The sequence below is a fragment of the Octopus bimaculoides genome, chromosome 15 (assembly GCF_001194135.2).
Source record: "Octopus bimaculoides isolate UCB-OBI-ISO-001 chromosome 15, ASM119413v2, whole genome shotgun sequence".
Classification (NCBI taxonomy): Eukaryota; Metazoa; Mollusca; class Cephalopoda; order Octopoda; family Octopodidae; genus Octopus; species Octopus bimaculoides.
Genome location: NC_068995.1, coordinates 44,856,300 through 44,877,415, shown reverse-complemented (window position 1 = coordinate 44,877,415; position 21,116 = coordinate 44,856,300). Strand labels below are relative to the sequence as shown.

At 38.3% G+C, this 21,116-nt stretch overlaps 1 protein-coding gene across 1 annotated transcript in view; it reads right to left on the bottom strand.

Annotated features, from left to right (window-relative positions):
- Positions 1–21,116, bottom strand: part of LOC106878489 (zinc finger protein 608) — a 128,280-nt gene that overhangs the window by 17,677 nt on the left and 89,487 nt on the right. Inside the window, exon 3 of the mRNA XM_014927714.2 lies at positions 11,581–11,668. Coding sequence (XP_014783200.2) covers positions 11,581–11,668 — 88 coding nt within the window. The remainder of the gene's footprint in view (positions 1–11,580; positions 11,669–21,116) is intronic.

Here is a 21,116-nt window from a genome sequence, read left to right as displayed (position 1 = left end):
TGTGTGTGTGTGTGTGTGTGTGTGTGTGTGTGTGTGTGGAAAGGTGTGGATGTACATGTGTGTGTGTGAATATTTTTTAACCATAATTGATGTTTAGAAAAGCTATATTGACAAGTGTAGAGTCATGATGGTTTGAAGAGCACTTATTGGTATGAGATCTGAGAGAAAGAGAGAGGGAGGAGGAAGGGGAGGGAAGGGGTGAAGATGGCTCTACTTGTAATAGAATAAGTCTGTTCCACTGGCAAACCCTCACCGAAATATAAAAGAAAGCAAAATAAGATTGAGTTTTAATTAGCGGCACATTGTGTTGCCAAACTGGTAAGTAAATGAAGTTAGTTGCCAAGAACATGTTGTAGATACCATTCTGTGATGGAATTATGAAAACATCAAGCCTGACACTTATTTACATAGATTATCGGCTAAATAGCTCAACCAGGAACCAATTAGAGAGAGAGATGAACCGGTTATCTATCTACGTTGTTGATTGGTTGCAGAAGTAGAGGCTGGTTGGATCTTCAAGTCCAGTTTTGTGTGAGAGAAGACAGAAAGGAGAATACTGTTGTGTGTGTGTGTGTGTGTGTGTGTGTGTGAATATGAGAGAGAAAGAGAGATTGGTTTTAACATCAACAACAACTGCACATGTGATCAAGAAGCTGATGAAATATTCACAAAGCAAACAGTAGCATCTGCAGCCTGGACAAATGCCTAGAACATATTTATTTCAAAAAAACATTCCCCCACTTTTGTTAAAGGAATTTCTGTAAGTGAATTCCAGAGATGAAGGTTTGTGGTGCAGAAACGATATGTCTATATCAATCAGCAGTAAGATACATTAGACTCATACACCGATATCTCACTCACTGACACCATTCAGTATGGGAATGGTAAAACTGTACCAATTCCGCTGGGACAGCTTTGGGAAAAGAAAGGAAGGAAGAAAAAATAAAAGAAAAAAAAAAATCTCCTTTTACATTCTCTAAGGAGAAGATTCAAGGCGAGAATTAATGCCGATATATTTTTGAAATGGAAGAATTCGGTCCAGGTTTGTTGAATTATCAAGTGTATGTTTTGAATGCAGGAATCTCAAGTTGACCAGCAGGCAAAGGAGAGACTATTATTACATTTGCTATGTAATATTATTAGACATGGTTATGAAATAGAAAGGAATGAAGACTATGGGATTGGGGAGTGGTAGAACAAGACCAGGTTCTCCCACAGAACATTCATTCAACAGATTACATAATCTTTTATTTGTTTCAGTCATTAGACTGCAGCCATTATTATTATTATTATTATTATTATTATTGTTATTATTATTATTATTATTATTATTATTATTAGGCAGCGAGCTGGCAGAATCGTTAGCAGGCTGGATGAAATGCTTAGCAGTATTTCACCCGTTGCCCTTCATCCTTTCAGGGTTGATAAATTAAGTACCAGTTGCATACTGGGGTCAATCTAATCGAGTGGCACCCGTCCTCTAAATTTCAGGCATTGTGCCTATAGTAGAAAGGATTATTATTATTATTATTATTATTATTATTATTATTAAAGCAGCAAGCTGGCAGAAATGTAAGCATGTTGGATAAAAACATTTGTTCTGACACTTGACATTCCAAGTTCAAATCTTGCTAAGGTTGACTTGGCCATTTATCCTTCCAGGGTCAATAAAATAAAATACCAGTCAAGTACTAAGGTCAATATAATTGACTAATTCCCTCTCCACTAAATTTGCTGGCATTTTACCAAAATTTTAAACTATTATTATTTTCATCACCATCATCATCACTAAACAATGATGGAGGTAAGAGATGATAATAATAATAATTGTTATTATTATTATTATTATTAGTGCTACTACTATTACTAAGCTGTCATGGAGATAGTTTGTATTCATTGAAATATTATGGAAATTTCTGGTGGAGTTCATTATTTATACGATGTAAGACAAAAAAAAATATTTAAATAGAAAACAGAACAAAACAAAAAAAAAAAACACTTATTGCTTTTGAATGTAATTGTTGAAGCGACAGACATCTTAGAAAGTTATCGATTTTCACCAATGATAAACACAGAATTCACTGAGACAGTCTAGTTTGATGAGGAAACCTACAATTACTGGAGCAGAAGACAACAGCGGACAATAGGAACTGGCAGAATTGTGAATATTTTGGTCTAATTACTGGAAGAAACATGGAAAAACACCTCAGCACAATGGCATCGTTTTATGTTTCACAGTAGAATGTTTGAATTTAAAAACTAAAATAAAAAGAGATTATGTATTCCAACACCAATCCACTTACGCCCTCCACTTCTCCACTAAACTCAGCAGATGAGCAGTATTTCTGAAAATGGTTTGTTTCGATAAAAATAAGAATACCAGACTCTATGAGAGATAAAGGAAATGACAAGAGTTTTGAATGGTTGAAAATGACTGAAGAGAGACAAACAGACATAGGGAGGGAGAGAGACAGAGAAAGACAGAGAGATAACATGGTTCTTTAATGACAAAGAAAAATTGTGTCAGTTCATTCAAAAGATGTGAGATAAGAAGTGAATTTAAAAGGAAACAATAAAATTTTGAGGAGTCACAGTTATGGTGATGTCATTTCTAAAGTTTAGCTGAGCATGGGAATCAAAATAGAGGCTGGACATTACGCATGCAGGATATACTTAATGTTAAAATAGCTATTAATACAACACAATTAGTATTCGGTTTTCTTAGCTTAAATTTTCCCACAAACTAAATGTTGTCAAAATTTTTTCTCTCTTGTTAAACAAATGGGAACTAAAGCAGGAAGCAATAAGGTCATTTAAGTTAACATTTGGGGGCTTAAATTAAGGATTTTGTGAATTTTTCAAAAAACATTTGTCCTCTCTGCCCCACCCTGCACATACATAAATGCATACATACAGGCAAGAAGATAGATAGATAGATAGATAGATAGATGCAGAGTATGACTGAATGATGACCAAGTTCCTTTCACAACCACAGGGCCGGGGTTCCACTGCACAGCAAGTGGCATTTTCACTGTGTGTGTGTGTGTGAAACCAGGCAGAAAGAAACTGCACAGAAGCTCATCAGGTAAGAATGTACCGATAATTCAAAGAGGTACAGCCTTGACATGCACAGTAAATAACATCTAAAAGGAAACATGTCTGTGGGATATTCAGTCACTTGTGCATTCATTCAGGGGCAAGTAATTCAGTTCAGATTAAACAACTGAATCCTTATCAAATAACAGAGAGCCACCATCACGCAAACTCATGTAAATGCACATGCACACACACACACACACACACACACACACACACACAGTGGTAACATATGTGAATGAGTGTGTGTATGTGTGTGAATTTGTATGTATGCTTATTTTTTGTTGTCTAAACAATTAAAAACAGACAGCCAGTAGGTAAAAATACAAATAACTTTCATGATTATTTAATTTACTTCCAGTGAAAAGATGCATTTTTTTTTTTTTTTAATTATCCAGCATTTAAATGAGATTTAGTTAAAATAGATAATTAACTGATTAGAACTGTCCATATATTTTCATAATCTACTTAGAGGCGGTGATTGATGTGGTGGTGGTGGTGGTGGTGGTGGTGGAGTGAGATTTAAGAACGTTACATATCACTGCAATGACTCAGCCTTTTGTACAGCAACTTTCAAAACTCAAATTCATAAAAAAAAAAACCCATTATCATCATCATCAGCATCACTACAAATTATTAACGCTGTTGCTTTCATCATCACCATCATGGTCATTGTCAGTATTATCATTGTTGTTGTTGTTGTTGTTTATTATTATAGCAATGAGCAGACAGAACTGTTAGCATGCTGGACAACAAAAATGCTTAGAAGCATTTTGTATGCCTTTAGATTCGGAATCCAAATTCCACCAAGGTCAACTTTGCTTTTCATTCTTCCAGAGTCAATAAAATTAGTACCAGAGGAAAAGTAGGGTCAAAGTAATCAACTAATCTCCTCCCCTAAAATTACTGACCTTATGTCAAAATTTGAAAACACCATTATTATTATTATTATCATCATCATCATCATTATTTTTACTATTATTAGGTTTTCTCCTTTCAATTTTGTTTCCATTTCTTGTCGAGTGTCTTCCTGACACCTAGGGCAAAGAAACACCGTTAAAATAAACACACCAGATTGTTCTTTTACATAATGAAATGATGTTATGTAGAAAAGAAAAAAATTATTTACATGGTTTATTTCTCACAGCGACAATGTCCTCCTCAAAACCTGTGACATACCAGGTAAAACAAATCTTTTGCACTTCTTACAAGGATAGTAAGCCAGGGATCATTTTCAAATTATTATTGAAGTGGTGAACTGGCAGAATCATTATCACATTGGGCAAAATGCTTAGCTCTATTCCATCCGTTATTTATAATCTGAGTTCAAATTCTGCTGAGGTCGACTTTGCCCTTCATCCTTTCAGGGGTCGATAAAACAAGTACCAGTTGAACACTGGTCTTGATGTAATCAACCCATCCCCTCCTCCAAAATCGCTGGCCTTGTGCCAAAATTTGAAACCATTATTATTACTATTATTATTATTATTAATATGGCAAGATGGCAAAATTCTTAATGGTATTTCATCTGTCTTTAGGCTCTGACTTCAAATTCTGCCGGGGTTGACCTTGCTTTTCATCCTTTCATGGTTGATAAAAATAAGTACCAGTTGAGTACTGGGGTCGATGTAATCGACTAGCCTCATCCCCCAAAATTTCAGGCCTTGTGCCTATAGTAGAACGGATTATTATTATTATTATTATTATTATTATTATTATTATTATTAAGGCAGTGAGCTGGTAGGATCATTAGCACACTGGGCAAAATGCTTAACTGTATTCCATCCATCGTTACATTCTGAGTTCAAATTCCACCAAGGTTGACTTCGCCTTTCATCCTTTCGGAGTCAATAAAATAAGTACCAGTTGAACACTAGGGTCGATGCAATCAACTCATCCCTTCCCCGCAAATTGCTGGCCTTGTGGCAAAATTTGAAACCATTATTATTATTATTACTATTATTATTGTTATGAAAATCTAGGTGGACAGGGTTTAGACATGTTATGAAGCAGCAGTAAATGCCCTCAGTCACTTTTTTTGTTTGTTTGTTCTAAATCTAAATCTAACAAGGAACAGGGCAGGAGGTGGCAGTGGAGGTGTGTGGCAGGGTGATGCTTTCCCTTCCAAACTTCTCAAATTAATTAAGTAATTATTAGTCACACACAAATTAATTAATAATTAGTCATACGCAAATAACATTACAAAGTTGTGGCATCATGCCAATGTTACAAAACATTAGTTTTGCAACTAATAAGCAATTAACAGATTAAAAATTACCAACAAATTCACAACTTTACAACAAGTGGAGGAGACTGGGTAGAGATTTGCTGGAGCAGCAGACAAAATGCTTTGTAGCATTTATTCTGACACTCTGTACTCTGAGATCAAATTCTGCTGAGGTCAACCTTTTTTTTTTTCCATTTTGGGATCGATAAAAAGAAAGCACCAATTTGGCATGGTGGATTGGTGGAACTATAGGAACATGGGATTGGATGCCTTGTGATATTTGTTTGGGATTTGTTTGTGTTCTGAGTCCAAATCAGGTGGTAAACTTAATACAATAACCTGGTACATTGCGTAATCTTAATGGAGCCCCATCTGTCAGCAGGATGACAACCCTCCTTCGAATCAGTCATGGAAGTTCTGTCAACCTGTCACTAAAAAGATAATAAAAACCCCACCACATGGCTCCAGGTTCAGTTCCACTGTATGGCACCATGGGCAAGTGTCTTCTACTATTGCCTCAAGCTGACCAAAGCCCTGTGAGTGGATTTGGTAAATGGAAACTGAAAGAAGCCTGCTGTATATGTGTGTGTGTCTTTGTAACCCCCTCACCACTTAACCAGTGTTGGTATGTTTGTGTCCCTGTAACTTAGCAGTTTGGCAAAAGGAGACCGATAGAATAAGTACCAGGCTTTAAAAAAATAAGTACTGGGGTTGATTTATTTGACAAAAAAAAAAAAAAAAATTCAAGGCAGTGCCCCAGCATGGCCACGGTCTAATGACAGAAACAAGTAAAAGAAAAAACAAACAAACAAAAACAACTAGTTTCACATTAGTCACACTAAATGCATTTTTGTAATATATACTGAGTTGGTAAGCTGGCAGTATCATAACCATGCCAGGCAAAATGCTCAGCAGCTTTTTGCCTATCTCTATGTTCTGAGTTCAAATTCTTCCAAGGTCAGCCTTGCTTTCCATCTTTTTGGGATCAATAAAATAAGTACCAGATATGTACTGGGGTTCGATTTAATTGATTTAGCCCTTCTCCTGAACTTGCTGGTCTTGTGCCAAAATTTGAAACCAATATCAGATATATATATATATAACGTGATGATTGAGCTGGCAGAAGCATTAGCATACTGGACAAAACACTTTGCGGCATTTCTCTTGATTCTTTACATTCTCAGTTCAAATGCTGCTGAGGTCAACCTTGCTTTTCATCCGTTAGGAGCAATAAAGTAAGTACCAGTTGAACACTAGGGGTCCATGTAATCAACTAGTCCCTGGCTCCCAAATTTCAGGCTTTGTATCTACCACAATAGACAGAAATATTATCCATCTCTATAATTCTAATAAAGAACTCTGTCTAGGCCATGTTCTTGAAATCATCTTTTTATTCTAGTTTATTGTTCTCAATACAAACTAAACTCTATTTACTCAGAATATTGACCGTTTTCATGTACAAACGAAATATAAGATTCCTAATCTCTTTGTTCATTGTTGAATCTGGCTGGTTGAATAGTGACTAACTTGATCACAATATCAATACAACAGCATTAATAACAGGTTCTAAGAGAGAGGGTGGAGCAGAAAGGTACCCACTGTGGCTTTTCTGTCTGTGCATGTGTGTGTATGTATATATATATGTATGTATGTATGCATGTATGTTTATATTGTTCTATGCTTTACATGTACATCTGGTGGGGATCACTGTTAGCACTCAAATAATTAATACATATAATAATGATAGAGTGATCGCTAATGAAACGGGAATCAGACAGGCTGAAGAATTAGTTGGATCAATTGTTATAAAGAATGTGTGTGTGTGTGTGTGTGTGTGTGTGTGTGTGTAACAGCTGTAGGTTAGTTTAACATTGGATTCAATAGAAACTTTGTAAAACGAACTGATATATCTAGACACACAAATGTGCATGCTTGTGCAAGTAAATATACATATGTATGTTTATGTGTACATATATCATCATCTATCTAGGGATATATATATATATATATATATATATATATACACACACACACACACATACATACATAGGGGAGAGACAGAGGGAGCCAATATTTGTGTATGGTGGCAGATGTCATTCAAATAGGCAGATGTTTGAATATACATAAATTATTTTAAAATACTGACAGAAATGAAGACCTCACTGCAAAGCATGACTGTGACATTTCTGTTTAACCTGGCAACCAATTTTTTTTTGAAAGGATATTGATTGACAGGGAAACGAAAGATCAAGAACAAGAAAGCGTTTCTAACAGACAGTTCAGGCGCAATGCTATGAAGAAATACTGCAAGTTAATATAAAATATGAGACCTGGTTTCATTCAGACCTTCCTGGGTTAGCTATAACTCTATCGATCAAATATTAGGGTTCATGGCATCAGTTAACACCCACCCCCTTAAAATTATTATTATTATTGATTTGACTCAGGTTCAGTCTTATTCCTGGCAGGATTTATATGGGTACCGGGCTATTACCTGTAACTTTAGGGATCCACAAGCTTTCTATAGTCCTTCAAGTGCTTAAGACCCTCCTGATAATCTTTCCTGGTCCCTAAGAGGCAAACTTTCTGTAGAAGCTCTACAGGACATTCTGTTCCAATCTCCTTCAACCATTTATCTATATCTTCTGGGCTATGGGCGTTCACCAGAATAAACTAATAATCAAAAGGTTCCTTAGATAAAAAGAAAAAAAAAAAAGGTTGAGGCCCACTGCCCTGGAACTTGTATGTCTGTATGTCCTTTTATTTCACCCATTACAGCTATAATAAACGACAAACTCCCTGAGTGCAAATTCATGCAACCCGTATATCCATTAAAAGTTTTTTTTTTTACATTTAGATAAATAATACTGCTGGTTCCTTCAGACATATAATTGTCATCTGTTTGGATTAATAAATCTATTTGTAGATATTTTATTGTTTGATGGACTATAATCATTATCTGCTAATATAATTGGCAGCGTGTCTCTATCTCCAGCTCTCTGTTTACCAAATCCCCTGACATCTATATCAAAGTCAATTAGTTGCTATGATATTTTCTCTCTATATTTTTCATCAAACCACTGACAAACCAAATACTGAGTTTAGAAGTGTACGTTGTAGCCTTAGCTATCTGTGCACAGAGATACTCTTATACTTTAACATTACATATGAATGTGTGTGTGTGTGTGTGTGTGTGTGTGTGTGTGTGTGTGTATAAATATACTGTATGTGTACCTCAATATTTATTAAAGGTGAAACATACATTTCATCTAATTAACTTGTTACAGTTTGCCATTACATTTATCACCTGTGAAGTTGCCAGCAATAGTAGTAATAGTCCTTTCTATTATAGACGCAAGGGCTAAATATTAGGGGAAGTGGTTAGTCAATTACATCGACCCCCTCCCGCCCCAGTATTTAACTGGTACTTACTTTATCAGCCTTGAAAGGGAGAAAGGCAAAGTCGACCCTGTCAAATTTTGAATTCAGAACGTGAAGTTATAGGGACGTAAACATACCAACATCAATGGTCAAGTGATGGCAAGGGGGGACAAACACAGACACACAAATATATATATATATATAAATCATCATCGTTTAACGTCCACTTTCTATGCTGGCATGGGTTGGACAGTTTGGGTGAGGGTTGGCGAGCCAGAAGGCTGCACCAGACTTCAATCTGATCTGGCAGTTTCTACAGCTGGATGCCCTTCCTAATGCCAACCACTCAGAGTGTAGTGGGTGTTTTTACGTGCCACCGGCACAAGGGCTAGTCAGGCAGTACTAATATTGGCAATGCTCAAATGGTGCTTTTTATGTGCTACCTGCACAGGAGCCAGTCTGGCGGCACTGGCAACGACCACGCTCAAATGGTGCTATTTTTACATGCCACTGGCAGAGGAGCCAGTCAGCGGGCCTGGCAATGATCAAGCTTGAATTGTGCTTTTCATGTTCCACTGGCACAGGTGCCAATCATGCAGTTCTGTCATCAAACACGACAGCGATTTCACTTGCCTCAACAGGTCTTCGCAAGCATAGTTTATTGTCCAACAATTGAAGGGTACTCTTAAATGGGCTGGTTATACAGCACTGGCATAGGCCACAGTTATGGTTTCACTTGGCTTGCTAGGTCTTCTCAAGCACAGCATATCTCAAAGGTCTTGGTCACTTGTCATTGCCTCAGTGAGGCCCAATGTTCAAAGGTCATGTTCCATATATATATATATATATATATATATATATATATATACAACGGGTTTCTTTCAGTTTTCGTCTACCAAATCCACTCACAAGGCTTTGGTTGGCCCAAGGCTATAGTAGAAGACACTTGCCCAAGGTGCGGCGCAGTAGGATTGAACCTGGAACCATGTGGTTGGAAAACAAATGTCTTACCACACAGCCGCTCCTACACCTATTCTTTTAATATTTTAGCCAGGAGGGAGAAGGGATGACCATGAGCCATTATAAGGCCTCAGTGACTGATGAGAGGAAAGAGCTGGCTTGAATTCTTGCAACGTTACAACTGGGATATGGCTTATGTCTAACTCCCAAGAAGGCTGTGGCACAATTTGAGCTCAAAACACAAACAACCAAAACAAGCATCTCAACACACCTGGTGCCACTCTTCTTAGTGCTTCCTCCATTTCATCATCCTTGGTTGGTGTTTTTTTTTTTTTTATTGATTGCCGTACTTCAGAAGACATGTGAAGCTGAGTAAAAGCATGGTTGTCCTTGCATATGGGTATATCCCCTACATCTCTCTCTAGCTCAGCGTTCCTAATCTTGTAGGCTCGTGGGTGCTGGCGCCACATAAATGCACCCATAGTGGTGCTGTGTAAGAACATGCTGTACACTCTGTAAAGTGGTTGGCATTAGGAAGGGCATCCAGCTGTAGAAACAATGCCAAAACAGGCACTGGGCCTGGACAGCCCTTCAGCTGGCCAGCTCCTGTCAAACCACCCAACCCATGCCAGCATGGAAAATGGACATTAAATGATGATGATGGCATACCCCCCACCCACCCAAAAGAAGGGAAGACAAAGTTTAGGTAAAGTAACAAGACTGATGGCTATGTTACACAGTTTACAGTGGCACAGAAAACCAGACGTGGCACGTGTAGTAATTATGTCAATGGTGTGTGTGTGTGTGTGTGTGTGTTGCAAACGAATGTTGTTAATTCATTCTTAACGACCCAAAACACCACCAGTGGACACAGTTCAAAACTATTTATGAAACATCACACATGATTCTCCCTGGTGTTTCCATGACAACAGAAATGATGAGTGTTTGATAAATATTCAATTGTAAAGATGAAGAATTTCTTTCATTTCCAGAGATGTGATGGGAGAGCATTCTCCTCAATTATTCATGCAATGCTTGGAGAAGTTGAATTTGAAATGTCACTTTATACTTCGGTTATTCCACAGACATCTTGATATGGTAAATTGCAGAGGAATTCTACACTTGCTGTAATTCCATTTCACAGCAGCGGATATTGTTAAATATCATCGACAATTTTCAGTTCCTCAGAGAGTTCACATTAAGAATTACTATCCTATGTATTTCGTGTTTGTCTCTGCTTTGCCATAAAGTCAAAACTCATTCCCATCAACTCCAACCACCACCACCACCACCACCACCACTACTACTACTGTCGCTGCCACTGATGGTCTGAATGTGACAACAAAAATAGATTGATTTATTGGTTTGTGCCATCTGGCAAAAGCTAGGCTTCTGATGAACAGAGACAGCCAAGTTGTTTGGTAACCTCTCCACCGCCACCACCACCAGCACCGCCACAACCAACAACACCGCTGCCGCTACCACCAAAACCACCACCACCACCACCACACGTGTTATGTTTGAATGTAATCTAACAAGGTGTTACCCTGTTAAACCCCCACGCCAATTATTATTATTTTTTTTTATATCTCTGAATATTTTTACAATGTCAGTTTTTTAAGCAACAGTTTTATTCCATGAACCCACCTAAAATATTTAACCACAAATACTTAATTAAACCTACCCAATTAAAGACATTTAACCAAAAATATGTAACTAAAACTAACCAAAAATGCTTAGCTAAAAAGATTCAACTAAAAGTGCTGAACTAGAAAAACTAAACTATCTCTAGTTAAGTATTTATTACTATTTTAATTGGAAATACTTAACTATAGCCACAGACTGACTTTTAACCCTATTTAAGTGTCTTTTCTGCGAGAAGCTAATAGTGAAATTAAAATAAAAACAGCAGTTACCTGGGTGGGGCCCAATCATGTTTTGTAGCATCCAGTAGCGTTCCGACATAAGTTTTCCCTCTCCATGTGACGTTGATAACAAGGACACCTGTAGATAAATACAGAAAGAACGATAAATATATTATTACAGAAGCAATAGAAAGAAAAAGATTATCCAGTAAATATTAATTTCAAAATTTGGCACAAGGCCAGCAGTTTTTGAGGGGGAGGTGTAAGACAATTATGCTGAACCCCACCACCACCAGTGCTCAACAGGCACTTATTTTATCAACCCTGGAAGGATGAAAGGCAAAGTTGACCTAGGCGGAATTTGAACCCAGAATGTAAAGATACCCAGGGTGCTAACGATTCTGCCAGCTCATCCACCTTGCTAATCTAGTAAATATAACATTATTAGGCAGTAATAACAATAATGATTACAAGAAATAATGGTTTCAAATTTTGGCACAAGGCCAGCAATTTTGGGGGAGGAGGCAAGTTGATTACACGAACCACCCCCTACTCAACTGGTACTTATTTTATTGGACCCCAAAAGGATGAAAGGCAAAAATCAACTTCAGCGGAGTTTGAACTCAGAACGTAAAGACTTGATGAAATGCCACTGAGCATTTTGCCCAGTGTGCTAACGATTCTCGCCACCTTTAATTGGTAGAAATAATGGTAAATGTTACAACAGTTGGTAGAGATAAAGATAGAAGACTGTATTAATTGGCAGAAATAACCCGAGCATTATAAATTATCAGCAAAGATGTGTTGTAATGGAACTAAAATTCCAACCTGATAGATCTGATTAAAGATTGATGTTGTTGTTGTTGTTGTTGTTGCTGCTAAGCTCCAACTTTGGATCAGGTACACACACACACACACACACACACACACACACACACACACACACACACAATTAGCCTTCCAGCTTCTGGATTTAGGGCTTAATACATCAAGTATTTAATTTACAAAAAAATAAATAATCCTTAATGAAATTCATTTCTTACAGTTGATCTGTTTTATCTTAAATTGTTTATAAATACATCTTAATTAGCTGAATAATTAATACACAATAATTAATGACGAGGACAAATGTAGAGAATGTTGCTGATATTAGCAAGAACATTGGTTTCAAATTTTTGCACAAAGCCAGCAATTTTAAGTGAAGTGGGCTAGTTGGTTACACTGACCCCAGTGGTTAACTAATGTTTATTTTATCAACCCCCAAAGGATGAAAAGCATAGTCGACTTCAGTGGAATTTGGTCTTGGAACAAAGACAAATGAAATTCCACTAAGCAATTTTAACCAATGTGTTAACTATTCTGCCAGCTCACCACCTTAGCAAGAATATTGATGATGTAAGGTTGTTTATTGCAACAACACACACAACAGGGATTAAAGAAGTTAGAATTCCACATTGGAATTGCAACAGAAGACCTGAATTTTCAATTATTATTTCATATCCACTGTCCATGTTTCACTGCTGTGCATCATCACACAAACATCACATATAATCTCCTACATTCACCATCTATTTTTCACTATCATACACCACTGTGCACACACACACACCTCCTACTTGCTGTCCCCTACAATCACAGTCTCGTATCAATTCCCTCTCATTCTAAAAGGACAGATTCTTTGTTGCTACTGAATCATGTTCACTGCACCATGCCACTCTCTTCTAAATCCATTCTGCCTCAGCCATCGTCTCCGCCACCGTCATGACAAGTCCATTAAAGCCATCCCAGCACTAATTATGTCACCTAGGTAACAAGACATCTCATTAGTCCCCAGTGCGCATTTTACTCTGCCTCTACATTACTACACTGCCTAAGTAGGTACACACACAAATGTGTGTGTGTGAGAGATATATATAAATAGAGAGGGAGGTGTGTACACATACACAAATAAAATAATATATATTATACACAGAGACACACACACTCTAGCACAAATGTGCTTATGTAAGTAAATATTTTTGTTGAGCATGTATACACTCAACATTAATATGTAAGATATTTATGCATGGGTCACAACATATGTATATCCCCAGACACACAGACACACACACATGTATGTATAATCAATCATCCAATGACAGCTGTGATAGAATATTAAACACACCTCCAGATACACTCAGACACAGTGTCTTGTTAGCATGAGAGAGCAGACTAGAAATCACCACATTTATTATAGATAACACATATATACATAAAACAAAAGACTGAGCTCATTGTTTATATATATATATATATATACACATGCATACACACAATGTGGCTTGCTAACACAATGAGAACTCTGTTTATGATTTCCTGATCAGTGATTTTAAACCCTACTGCAGGGATTTTTGTAGCTGAAAAGGCTGGAAATATTCACCTCTACACAGGTACACATATGCGTATGTATATACATGTATAGACATAAGAGAATATAGAAGCACACATAAGCATGTGTATTTATTTGTAGTCACAAGTTCTCGTTCAGAAACTCTAATTATCTGCGAGATGAGGGATGAAGTGACGTGACTAACAATCAAGGAATAAATAACATAACTGTAGTGTGTGTGTGTGTGTGTGTGTGTGAGTGTGTGTGTGTGTTAGAAGGATGGAGAGAAAGAGAGAGCAAGAGAGAGGCAGTAGTAACGAGACCTCAAGGAAGTAGTAGATAATATTAAATGTCTGTTTTTGACAGTTAAGACTCCACCTAACCCCTAATGTTACGTCACCACCACCACCAACACCAGTTAAGGCTCCACCCAAACCCTAATGTTACATCACCACCAACACTATTTATCTGTGATACAGTTGTTATTGTCGTCAGTTAAGGACCAAGCTACTGCCTGTTGTTACACTCTGGCATAACAGCATTACTGCCGCCTCCTGAAAGGTGAACTGGTGGCAGTGGTGGTGGTGGTGGTGGTGATGTGATGAAGAGCTGGTAGCAGTTCTAAGTGGGGGTTGTAGTTAAGACAATGGTCATTCTGGCACCAATTACAACTTTGATCTATTTGTTAGTTTCTAATCCACTGCAGACAACCAAAGAAAACTAGGCCATTATTATTATTATTATTATCATTATTATTATATAAAACAGTCAGCTCACAGAATCTCGAGCAAACTGAGCAAAAATGCTTAGCAGAATTTCTTCCAGTTATACAATTTAAATGCCGCTGAGGTCAACTCCACCTTTCATCCTCCCAGGGTTGATAAAATATAGTACCAGTTGAGTACTGGGGGTCAATGTAATCGATTACTCCTTCCCTCCAAATTTCAGGCCTTGTGTCTATAGCAGAAAAGATTATTATTATTATTATTATTATTATTATTATTATTATTATTAAAGTGGTGAGCTGGCAGAATCGTTACTGCACCGGGCAAAATGCTTAGCAGCATTTTATTCGTCTCTACATTCTGAGTTCAAATTCTGCCAAAGTCAACTTTGCCTTTCATCCTTTTGAGGTTGACAAATTAAGTAAGTGCCATTGAAACACTAGGGTCAATGAAACCAACTAGTCCCCTCCTTCCAAATTTCAGGCCTTGTGCCTTTAGTCAAAAGGACTGTTATTATTATTATTATTATTATTATTATTATTATTATTATTATTACGGCGGCGAGCTGGCAGAATCGTTAGGACACTGAACAAAATGTATTTCGCCAGTTGCTACATTTCTGAGTTCAAATTCCGCTGAGGTCAACATTGTCTTTCATCCTTTCGGAGTTGATAAAATAAGTACCAACTGAACACTGGGGTCAATATAATTGACTCGTCCCCTCCTCCAAAATTGCTGCCCTTGTGGAAAAATTTGAAACCATTATGATTATTATTATTATTGTTGTTGTTGTTGTTGTTGTTGTTATTGGCAACTTATATTGATCAGTTATTTCACAGGAATTTAATGAGCTTTCCTTCAGAAGCATTTTTCCCCTCTTCTATTTTTGCTGTTTTTAGGGTTTTCAAAATCATCATGACCACCACCACCATCATTGTTATTTAATGTCTATTTTAAACGAAGAACACAATTACTACTAACATCAAACAATATATACAATCTACATACACATGCACATGTATATCATGTGTATATAGTAGCATCTAAAGCAATGATTTATACAGTGTGTGTGTGTATATATATATATATATATATATATATATATATATATATATATATATATATATATATATATATATATAAGGATGTTGCAAGGTATTTATGAAATCATTTCAGCAGGCAGCTATAAATGGCTGATGATTTAACAGAATGCTTTGTGGAATGCAGCAAACTTAAACTTCCTTGTTTCTCTTTCAGGTGTATTGACAGCATCAAGAAAGTAAGGAAGCAGATTTCTGCCCGACACAAAGAAATGAAAAGGCATGCTGTGCTTGAGCCTCTAGCTAGCCACTAGCCACTAACCACGGTGACATGGCCAGTTCCTTGAAGGTGAAACAAGTCCATCGCATACAGGCTCAGGAGTAAAAAAAAAAAAAAGAGCTGGTGGTGATGTCTCTGGTGAGGGATATATCATCTGTGGCAAAGGGATAAAAATACTTCCAGCGAACAGACATCATCAAGACAGCCGAGTCTGTCCAGCAGAAGCAAGAATGAACAACAACTCCTGGTTGCTGGATGGAGGTCATTGCTAAACCCCTCGAAGCAGGAGAGTCCACTATCATGAATATATTATACAAGGAAGTCAGGTACAAATGCTAAGTAATGTCCTAGGGATAATTGATGTGTAGAAAGGGCTAAGAGAACCATATAAGATCTAGTCGAAGTGTTTGCTGAATAACATATATATATATTATTAAAGTGGAGCTGCAGCATGGCCACAGTCAAATGACTGAAACGAGTAACTAAATATATATATATATATATATATATATTAGGAAGGGCATCCAGCTGTAGAAACTCTGCCAGATCAGATTGGAACTTGGTGCAGTCATCTGACTCACAGTCCCCCGTCAAACCGTCAAACCCATGCCAGCATGGAAAGCGGACGTTAAATGATGATGATGATGTATGTTTCATATCCTATTATCATACTTTTACCCTCCCTCAATACTGAAACACCACTAATTTCACGTGTCTTGTCTTGAAGTTACTTGGTAACCTCACCAGTGCTGGTGAAATGAAAAAAAAAAGCACCCATTACATCTGCAACGTAGCTCACATTAGGAAGGGTATCCAGCTGTAGAAATTATGGCAAAGCAGACTTTGCAGCTCAACAGTTACCCACCTCACTGGTTCTTGTTAAACTGTCCAACCTATGCCACCACTGAAGATGAATGTTAAATGATGATGATGATCACACACACACACACACATATATATATACACATATATATATATATATATATATAGGTGCAAGAGTAGCTATGAGGTAAGTAGCTTGCTTACCAACCACATGATTCCGGGTTCAGTCCCACTGCATGGCACCTTGGGTAAGTGTCTTCTACTATAGCATCAGGCCAACCAAAGCCTTATGAGTGGATTTGGTAGATGGAAACTGAAAAAAGCCTGTCGTGTGTGTGTGTATGTATGTTTGCTTGTCTGTTTGCCCCCCACCACCACCTGACAACCAATGTTGGTGGGTTTACATCCACGTAACTTAGAGGTTTGACAAAAGGTGGCTGATAGAATAAGTACTAGGCTTATAAAGAATAAGTCCTGGGGTCGATTTGCTCGACTAAAGGCAGTGCTCCAGCATGGCCACAGTCAAATGACTGAGACAAATAAAGGAATATATATGAGGGTTCGACAATTTCTTATCGAACAACCAAACAGATGATTTGCTTATAGTGATCAAATGTTTGTGTAGACATAAGCTCACTCCCTCCCTCCCTCCCTCCATCAGATCGACATTACCTGTAGAAGTGCAACAGGTGCCACAGGTCAGATGACGAAATGATCGCAGAGCAACGTGAAATGAAGTGCTTTGCTCATGAGCACAACGCAATGCCCGGTCTGGGAATCGAACCCACGATCTCGTAATTGTGAGTGCAACACCGCAACCGCTGAGCCATGCACCTTCACACACATACATATATGTATAGAGTGATAAGTGTTATATATGTACACACATAGAGCACTATATGGTGAAGTAGTAGTAGTAGTAGTAGCAATGCTGCCACCGCCACCATACAGTGTAATGGAGGTAGTATAAGTGCAAGTAAAGTCCAGTGTAGTGGAAGTTGTACTACTACAGTACAGTTTATCATGAAGTATTGACTGTACTGACTGCTGAATTTGATTAGAGCAAAATTAAAAGCTGTCAGAAATGAAAATGTTTTTCCAATGGATTAAATAATCAATTTGTGGAAAACAGCAACAGCTTCACTGTAGCATAGCAACAAATAACAAGAACAACAACGACAATAAAGATGATGGTGATTTCTTAACATTAGCCATGGGAGAGGGAAGGGAGGCCCACACTGCTCATCCTGTTTGCTTTATTGACCCAAGGAGGATGAAAATCAGAGTTGACCTCAGCACTGGCTGGATTTGGACTCTGAGTGTAATGAGCCGGAACTAAATTCCACAGCAGGCCATTTTTATACCTGGTGCTCTATCAATTCTGCCATCACCACCACCACCACCATCATAATTAACCAATCGATCATCATCATTATCATCATAACCATCGTCTACTTAATTCTTCTCATAGTTTCTGTATCTAAGGTGGGGGGGGGACACTAACCATACTCGCTGCCCACCCTTGGTTTTTTTTTCCAGCACCATCTACCCACAATGTGTTTTACTCCATCCACACATCCTTCCCCACCTACCCCCAAATTCCACCCCCACCAACCTGACATGCCACCTAGACTGCGTGCCATCAATCACCCTTATTCCACCCCCTTATTCACATCCCTCCACCACCACCACCCATCATCCACTAAACATCATTCTAAGGTGTGATATTGCAATTATTATAAAAAGAGGAAGAGGAGGGGGATAGGGTGGAGAGCAACCCAGGTATACTTCCCCCCCACCCTCTTCACCAAGTAAATGACTGGTACTAAAAGGAGGATGGAAAGCAAAGTGGATCCTGAAAGCAGAACTAAATGGAATATGACACTTTATCAAACACGCCACAGCCTTATACCCTGACATACACACGTTATCAAACACTCTGTGAGTGTATGCATGTGTGTGTATGTATGAGAGACTGCATGAGTGTGTGAAGTGCTGCATAAGTGCGTGTGTGTGTGTGTGTGCATGAGATTACATGTGTGTGTAAGACAGCATAAGTGTGTGTGTGACTGCATGTGTGTGTGTGTATGAGACTACATGTGTGTAAGACTGCGTGTGTGTGTGTGTGTGTGTGTGTGTGTGTGTGTGTGATTGTGTCACTGTGTGTACGCGAGTCTATGATTGTGTGTGTGAGCGTGTACATGAATCTGAGTGTGTGTGCGTTTCCCTCCTGCCAACTATAAAACCAAAGAGTTAACAGAAAACAGTTTTACACAACATTCACACAGAACAGATAAAATGGACATTTAACCCACCACCACCACCACCACCACACACCTTCTTCCTCTCTTTCTTGCATGCATTCCATGTTGCTGTGCAGTTGCACTTCACTCTACCTCTGTGTGTGTGTGTGTGTGTGTGTGTGTCAGTGGGAGCTGACAGGAAATGCAACTCTGACAATACAATATTTGCTGTAGCAAGCAAAGGTGCAGCTTACTGCAGCTTTATTGTGCACTGTTATTTGATGGCGAATGGATGAACAGAAGATGAAGGACAGAGAGAGAGACAGAAGGACAGAGAGAGAGATGGATGAATGAACATGCGTGTACATGCCTGTATATATATGTGTGTGTGTGTGTGTACACAGCAATTATTTGTGTTTGGACATAACAGTAAAGTTATTGATCACAGCAAGTATTTCTGACAGAAGCTGGTTACATCACACACACACACACACACACACACACACACACACACACACATTAGTGATGACATTGGGACTTGCAGCAGCAGCAACACTGATGGATGAGAGATGAAGCAGTAATGATGGCGGTGACGATAGGACGATGGGAGTGGTGGGTTATTGTGGAGAGAGAGAGGGGGGGGGGTAATGTTCCAGTGGAAGCAGTTCAGAGACAAATACTGTAAATCTGGGAATGAAGTGTCAGGTTTTAAAGTGGATTTCTACCTCCGCTGTCTCTCAACACATCAACACCACTACAACCACCACCACCACCACCACTACTACTACTACTACTACTACCACCACCACCCTAACCATCATCACAACTACCACCGCCACCACCACCACCACCAACTATATTAATCTCAACACAATTATTACTCTATGCAGCACCATCCCTACTGTCGCTATCATTGCCACCACCATGAGTCAACATGGGGAACCTCTCTTACAGGGTGGCTCACCCTGCTAGAAACAGCAGCTAAATATCTCCCTCAAATCTACACCTTGTCATATTTGAACTGGGCACGTTAGATACATCCTAGGTTTCACTGCGGGCAAGAAAGAAGGAACAGATGGTCATGGGTGGAATGCCTATGATCACAAGTCTACTCAGTCAGGGATGTGCTGGGGTTAAATGACAACCACCACCACCACCACCACCACCATCACCATTGTTGAAAAGAGCCATATTTCATTAATCGCTATGTTGTTAATAGCAAAAGGAGTGGGGAGCAGATGAGAGGGAGGTGTGTGTGTGTGGGAGAGAGAGAGAGAGAGAGAGGGAGGAAAAGGAAAGAGTAATGTATGTGCATACATGTATGTATGTAAGTACATGCATGTGTATGCAAACATGTGACTAAATATATATGTATGTGCTTATGTATGTAAGCGTGTGTGTGTGTGTGTGTGTGTGTGTGCAGGTAATGTATGTGCGTGCATGTGTAGCTGTTTAAATCACAAGGTAGAGTTGTGAATATATATATACAGAGTAGTGAGTATATATAATGAGCATATATATATACTGCATTAATTAAAACACTTATGGTTAAAGACTCTCCCAGCTATGACCATCACATCTTTTATTCAAAGCATATAGAGATGCAGGCATGGCTGTGTGGTTAAGATGCTCACTTTGCAGCCACTGAGTTTGGGTTCAATCTCATCACATGGCACCTTCAGCAAGGAATTTTTTCGACAAATAACCCTGGGCCGATCAAAATCTTTCAAAGTGAGTTTTGTAGACAGAAATGACGTGGAAGTTTTTGACTTGCATGTATGTCTTTATATTTGCCCCCCCCCCCCTGTGTTGGTTTGTTTACATCTCTGTAAATAAACAGTTTAGCAAGAGACCTATAAAATAAATACCAGACATTTGTTTAACCAAACTCTTCAAGATGGTGCCCCAGCATGGTCACAAGACTACATTATCTAATGTGAACTGGATTCCTTTTATTATTTTTTTTAATATATTTTTTTTTATATATTATTTTCTTCATTTTGTACTTCTTTGTAAAAAACATTTTCATTCTCCTTGAAAATTTGCTTCGCAATGAAAATATGCTTCCAGTTTAGCATTCTGCCTTATTCTTCATTTTCCTATATATAG